The 7,905-nt window shown below is 27.1% G+C and overlaps 1 protein-coding gene across 1 annotated transcript; it reads right to left on the reverse strand.

Annotated features, from left to right (window-relative positions):
* Positions 1–591: 591 nt before the first annotated feature.
* On the reverse strand, positions 592–7,641 carry LOC130961837 (uncharacterized). Its single transcript, XM_057887858.1, has 3 exons — positions 7,105–7,641; positions 3,284–3,513; positions 592–936 (listed from the first exon to the last, which is right to left on the reverse strand). The coding sequence occupies exons 1-3, from the start codon at positions 7,442–7,444 to the stop codon at positions 658–660; spliced, it is 849 nt and encodes a 282-aa protein (XP_057743841.1). The 5' UTR covers positions 7,445–7,641; the 3' UTR covers positions 592–657.
* Between the last annotated feature and the right edge of the window lie 264 nt (positions 7,642–7,905).

Raw genomic sequence — 7,905 nt, forward strand, 5'->3', positions numbered from 1 at the left:
ATCTGCAGGATCTTTTAGTGTGAGATATTCATTTTTCAATCCTTCGTTAGGATAATGACGAAGGAAGATAATGATTTTTGGTTTTATCTTTTTGAGATACATTATTTTCAACTTTAATGGTATCTCCAAGATTCATTGAATCAAGATAGATTTCAGCATCTAGTATCCATGATAAGTAGTTGTTTCTAGATATATCAAGAGTATTAAATTCAAGATGAGAGAACTTCGATATAATGAAAATTTATTACCTGTGTTTTCCTAAAATTTGATCAAAGTCTCGTACTGATAACATATTGTAAAATAAATAAATAAGGAAGAGAAAATGGATATAAAACAAAGAAGTGTAAATTGATCACTTTAGTATTAATATTTACCAATATAATTATCTCAATATAATAAAAATAATTTATATATATTTACTAATATATGTAGCAATTTATTTATATAAAAAAAAGAGAATATATAAAAAAATAATTTTATTATTACTATTATGTCTTATTAACGGAAACTTAACCTCCTATTTATACACATACAAAATATTATATTTTCAATATTATTAAATTTATTCTCTTTTAAAAATACATCCACATAATCAACCTTATTACAACAATAAACTTTTACATAGGAAATTTTATCCCAGATTTTCCCATACAATAATCATAAAGACGAATAAATAGGTACACCTGGCAAGGAGTTTCCAGCATCAACAATAAAATTGTTACCGGTCACATAAGCAGAAGAATTATGAGTTAAATAACGAACAAGTGTTGTTAATGCTGGATCCGAAGTGCCAAATGTCCTCAAAGGTACTGTTTTTACGGCCACTTTGTTCAGCCAATCTTTCTCCATTAATTTTTCAGTGATTTCAGATTTGAAAAGTCCAGGTGATATAGAATTCACTCTAATTTTGTGTACTCCTAGTTCCAATGCCATAACCTATCAATATAAGAGAAAAGAAAAAATATACCTTTGTTTTAGAATTTCACAAAATGTGTATAGAATTTTTTTTAAGTGCATAAATAAAAAAAAATTTAAATCACTTCTAATAATTATTTTAAAAGATAACGATATTCTCAATAAAAAATACCTTTTTTCAATCTATAATCTTTATTTCTATAAGATTGATAGTCTTTCTATTAATATTTTTTCTCTTTATTAACTGAATAAGCCTACATAATATATTAAACTGTTAATTTATCCATTAAAAACTAATTAAAATTGACAAATTCTTTTTTATTAGAAGTTTCGTTATCTTTTAAAAAATAATTATCAAGACTGTTTAGTTTTTTTATTTTTTTGTTATTTTTTAAAATATGTTAACTAAATTTATTGTGTAAAGTTAAAAAATATTAATAATTTTTAAATTATTTTTATTTATAAAAATTAAATAAAATATATTAATGATTAATATGTTACATAAATATATTCTAAAAAAAGAATCATTAACAAATAAACTAATCAATTCTATAAAATTAAATATCAATGATCAAAAGAAATATTTTTTTATCAAAAACTTTTAAGTAATTTGAAAAAATGATCAAGGGGCTCCCGGAATAGATATTCACCCAAAAAAAAAAGAAAGTCAGTTTTCTAGTGGAAGAATACTTTTTGTATTTGTAATCTTTGTCAAATATTTAGAATTTAAAAATTATTTTTAGTTTTAAATTTATTTAATTGTATAAATTAATTCAAATTATAAAATTATTACTTGTCAAAATTTGTAACAAAAGGGAATGACGACGATTGCTTGCATGGCAGACAAAAAGCTACTCAATTGCAAAAAGGATCCATGGAGATCTGACATAGTTGTTAAAGTATGAATAGTGTTTTCAAATTACTTTTAGTTTCATATGGTATAAAATTTTAGAATAATAATAATAATAATAATAATAATAATAATAATAATAATAATAATACAATAGTAAATTCTATAATGTAAAAATAAAATTTTTTCTACACATAAAAAAGTTAATCTGACATGAATTTAAAAATGACATCTATCTCATGTTATTATTGCTTTATTAAAAAATATCTATTAAATTAGGGTATAGATATTTTTATAGTACAAAATTCATCTTTTATGATACAACGTTAATTTTCTTAAATTATGGATATTTTTATCAATGTTCCTAAACTTAATAGATATTTTTGATAATTTTTTTCAGACAAATACATAAAAATTTAGATTTTGTTTTTTTTTTTAATTAAACACATTATTCCAATAAAACGTTAATTACATGTATGTTTTTGTTGTATTGGACCAATAAAAAACAATAATTTTTGGGTTATAATGAATTGTTATTTAAAAAATATATTTTATTTTTTTATTTATCAATAAAATTTATTATTTTTATTAAATATGCTAAGCATGCAATAAATAATAGTAAATATTATTTCAAACAATAAATATTAAAAAAGTAAACATTCAAAATTTAGTCTCTAAATTATTGTGTATAATATTGAACTTTTTTTACATTTTGCTTAAAAAACTAATAGGTATTATTTTTATTTTGTGAGAGTAGCTTTAAAAAAAGATTTGCCATTTTATTTATGAATTAGTTAAAAAAACTCTTTAGTCTCTGAATTATTTATTTTTTTCAAATTAATTTATAATATTTTAATTTATTGTATGAATGATAGTTTTGTTTTGCAAAAGTAATCTTATTTAGTGCCTCCCTTAAACAGCCAATGTTAGCCGTTTTTTAATTAATGTATATTTTTTTTCAAAATTTAATATTAAAATATTATTTTTTTAAATTAAATTTATTTATCTTGTACTCTAAATATACATATTAAGTTTACAAATTAAATTTTTTTATTAAAAATATAAAAATTTAAGTTTTCAATATATTTATTTTGCATTCATTAAATAAAAATATTTAAAATTTTTTACTAATGATAAATTTATTATGTATTCTAAAGACACATATTAGATAAATATTTTTAAATTAATTATTTAAATTTTTAGTGACTAATTAATTACTTATTTTATTATAATTAATTATAATTAAAAGTGAATTAATAAATCAATTATCATCTTAATGATAGGATACATTTAGATAATTAATTTTAAAAGATGATACTTTGCTAATAAATTTCGAAAAAAAAATACATTAGTAAAAATCTCCAATGTCAATTTCAAGATGAGCATTCAATAATGTAGTAATTATTTTTAACAAGCTGATAATACATAATTAAACATTTGAATAAATCATACTAACAATAACATGTGTACAAAAAAATACTCCAAAAGAAATTGCACGTCAAATAATATCTTATTTACCTTGGTAAGCATATTGACACCTGCCTTTGAAGAAGCATAGGCAACACCCCGTGGCACCTGACCTCTGTTTTCACCAGAAATTGACGAGATATTGATAATGGATCCTTTTATCTTAGCAGCACGCATGCGTAGGCATACATATTTTGACACTAACCACGTCCCAGTTACGTTAGTTTTGAACACTTGATTCCATTCCTCCTCAGGTAATTCCAAGGCCGGTTTCACATTTCCTAAGCACAACAAAAATACGGAATTGAAACACAGCAAATTATTACTAAGGCTAGAAATCAATCGTTTCTCTTACTCTCTAGTATCAATTATTTATTCATTTATTTATTATGTTCATAATATTATGATCTCTCAGCAAACCATAATTAAAAGTAAAAATTATTTAAAAGAAAATAAAAATTATTCCAAAATAAAGAATATGTACAAAATTAATATATTATTTAATAATATTACACTACAAGAAAAATATTGAATACCATCAAATTTAGCGAGGTACAATACCAACAGATTTAGGGGCGATTTTTCGACGATTACAAACAAAAATTCGTCTATTGAATTAGTTACCATCGGATTTAAAATTCTGTACCTAAATTCGACGGTAAATAAAGGCGCAAAAACTAATTTTTTTAGTGCCAAATTTAGCATTGAATTTTCCGTCAAAATTCTCCGACAATAAAATAATTTCAATGAAATACGGCGTTTAGACAACGCCGATCACTTTACCGTCAGAATCTTTTCCCTTCACTTCTACAATCTCTCTCCTGCTTCACTGCGTTGTAACAACCACCACCACCATCCTCAGCCATTTTACGACCTAACCGAACCACCACCGCAACGTCACCTTCTGCCATCTCTGTCGCCGTCCGACGTACCACCTTTCTTCTTTTCTTCATCCTCTTCTTTTTGCCGGCCTTTTCTTCCTCTTTTCATCTCTCTGTTCTGACTCCGTCACCGGCCACCCAGCACCACCACGACCCCGAATCTTCCTTCTCTTTTCACTTTCTCCTTTTTCTTCACTCTCTATCTCTCTAGCTCTCCAACTTTTTCACACAACACCAAAACTGTTCTGTTCTCTATTTTTAGAATTCTCCACACTCTCTCGGCCACCCTTTGCCATCTCTAACTCCAGTAACATCACAGCGCCCCAGCACTCCCTCCCTCTTCTCTGTTTTATTTATCTTTGTTCAACAAAATTGTCTGAAAAAAAAATGAAAAAAATGGTCTAACCGACAGTTAACTAATAAACCGCTTAAGCTATATGATTTTTTTTCAGTTTTCAATTTAAAAAAAATAAAAACTACATAAATAATCCCCTCCCCCCCCCTCTCTCTCTCTCTCTCTCTCTCTCTCTCTCTCTCTCTCTCACAGGTCCACAAAACCCTAGTAGCCTTTCTCTCTTCTACCCAACAGCAGCAGTAGTCAGCGCCCAGTGCCCAGTGCCGCTGTTGCCGATCTTCTTTTCCTGGTTCCTTCTCTCGGAGCTGCTGTTGGCGTCGCCACCTTTGTCCTCATCGTCGTCACCCACCCTGAACTCATATCTCTGTCATCGTCGTCGAGCTCTCTCTCTCTCTCTCTCTCTCTCTCTCTCTCTCTCTGCATCAAGCCTCTGTTTTCGATTCTCTCTCTATCCGAACTCATTTTTCTTCCTCCCCCGCCGCCGTAAGCAAAGTTACTTCAATTTATGTTTTCTTATTTTGTTATTTTACTGATTCTGAGTTTCTGAAATCTGATTTTGGAGTTACTGATTTTTCTATTTTTGTTCAGTTTTGCTTATTTTGTTGAATTTTGATGGATAATATATAGTTGATAGTGTTTTGTTAATTTTTTTAAAATAATTTGTTATTCTGAGTTGCTGATTTTTTGAAATAATTTTGTGTTTTGAGCTGGAATTGTTGCTGATGTGATATTGAATTTTATTTAGATGTTGAGTTTGGATTCTTTGCTTAATTTTCTGTTTTTGAATTTTTTTTTTTACTTTGGATGGCTTTTGGATGATGAAAAATTTTTGGATTCCGAATTTTTGTTAAATACTTTATTAGTATTGAGAATACAAATATAATTGACAAGATTCGATTTAAGAAAGAGTGAAAGAAGAACATGTAGACTCTTGATTAATTAGTTATTTTGTTTCAGGTCGATAGCTTTCATATATATAATGCAAACCTTAGCTTGTATTGGAAGTGTGATTGAGTTTTTAGTTAAAAATAATATGATCAATGTGTATTGATTCTTAAGTTTAAGTCTTTGAATTCATTTCTTTGTTTCTTATATCACAAGAATTCTTCTCTAGGAGTGTTTATCTTAATTGTCAAGTAATTGAGCTTGATTAGAATTTAGAAGTTAATTTAAATTTTTTTTATTATGAATTTTTAATGATAAAATATGAATAAATTACTATGTAAAATAGTAAATTTTTAAATTTTAATAATTTTATTGTATATTTAATTAAACCGGTTAAACTATAGTTCGATTTTAGTTGAACCATTAAAACAGTTATTTAACCGGTTCAATTTTGCAACCTTGATATTGTCGTTTATCTAATAACAATTTTGTTTGAAGATAAATATCTCTCCAAAAAACGATTTAATCCTATCTTAAAATCACAACACAATTAAGTTTTCGTTATTTTCTAATTATAATTTTTCCAACACAAAGTAGTCTAAATTATTCTTACGTTATATTTATTAATTATTGTTAGAATAAATAATTTTAAATATAATAAATATATAATTTTAAAATATTAAATTAAATAAAATTAAGTCGTATTATTGTTTCTTGTTTTTTTGGCTGTCTTGTATTCTGAAACATTACTTCTGAATTCTGATTGCTAACGGGCCCATTATAGCCCTTTTTGTTTATTTGTTGCAGACTTGCAGTAATTGCGTATGCATTATTCGCGGCTACAATAATTCAGCACGAGTCAAAAAGCACCTCAATCGAATCTTAATCATTGAAGCAAAAGCAGGATTACTAATTGTTTTTTTTTTTAACTTTTATGCGTGCTTATTTTTATTATTTTGTTTATTCTTAAATAAATGTTTACCCAAAATATAGATAATATTAATTTTTTTCATTAGTAACTTAGTTAAATAAATGTGCAATTAAGTAGAAATTAAACTAGAAAGAAAGAATAAGTGTTAAATAAATTATCAAAGTAATATTGTATAATTAATTTAATTTATTTGAAACTAAAATATTTTAATCATTTCTTTAATTTATATTTACTTAAATAAAAATATAGTAAGAATAGATTTTAGTCAATATATGTATAACCAATTTCATTTTCATTCCTCTTCTTTCACAGACAAAAAGGAAAAAAAAAGGAAAAAATAGATTTAATTAGTTAATTTTTTTTATGTATGGGTTATATATGTTTGATATAAAACATTTAACCGAACAATAATATGATAATTAAAATATGAAATTGAAGACACAAATAGTAATTTTCTTATGCATTATTTGGTATTTTAAAAGTGTATTAAAAATACAACAACTTAAGTTTTTAATGAATACTTAAAATATTTTTTAAGAGTCTTTAGTTTAATTTATGGTAAAAACAATATGAGAGGACTTGAATTCCAACTTGAAATTGGAACTCAGTCCCTCCCTCCGCTATTGTTAAGGGCTCAAAAGAGTAGGTCAACACAGTGATATCATAAACCTTAAGCCTTTCATACTTCTTCTGGGTTAAAAAAATGCATACTTAACAATAATATTTTTATTTTTATTTTTTTATTTTTCAAGAGAAAAAAAGATCTCATTCCTCGTAATCCATGGTTGTTGACCCCAAAATTCAGTGATGTTCCAATTACCTCTAACACCAGCGTTGTTGATCAACGCATCAATACGGCCAAATGCATTCCATGAATTCTCCACGTACTTCTCGATGGTCGCGCCGTCGGCAGTAACGTCAAGCTCCGCTGCAGCTGCTCGGAGGCCCCCGTTGGTACTGCCTCCACCCGGGGGCGTCGTCATTCCGTTGATCTCCTCACAAAGGGACTTCAGCCGATCAACGCGGCGAGCTGCTGCAACGATCCGGCATCCCGCCCGAGCAAGGTCGAGGCAGAAGTCACGGCCGAGGCCGGACGAAGCACCGGTGACCATAACAACTTTTCCAGCAAGGTAGTTCCATGGCTCTAGTTGTGACGCCATTTCACTAGTTCGGTGCTTCAATTAAATCAGTGGTTTTGGGCTTATAATATTAGTGAGTTAACTCCCAATTAATACGCGAGAGATTCAGGCGCAACAAAAAGTCTTATAAAGAAGTTTGTCAATCCTTCAATAATTTGAAAGTATAATAAAAATAATTTATGGCTGTGAGCAGGATGTTATAGATAAGAATGGATGTCTATTAAATGGGTAATTCAATTTTCCTATGTTGAAAGGAACAAGTCTTTATGTTGAAGAAAATTAATGAGGTTTAAAAAAACAAATTTTGTTTGCCTATAAATACATGTACAGAGCAAATGAAAGACACATCAATAAATAATCAATAACAATTCTCTCTCTATTTATACGGTTTATATACAAATCTCTTCATATCTTTCTTCCTTTCATATGATAATACATATATATATATATATATATATATATATATATAAAAGTATATATGA

The sequence above is a fragment of the Arachis stenosperma genome, chromosome 2 (genome assembly GCF_014773155.1).
Source record: "Arachis stenosperma cultivar V10309 chromosome 2, arast.V10309.gnm1.PFL2, whole genome shotgun sequence".
Lineage (NCBI taxonomy): Eukaryota > Viridiplantae > Streptophyta > Magnoliopsida > Fabales > Fabaceae > Arachis > Arachis stenosperma.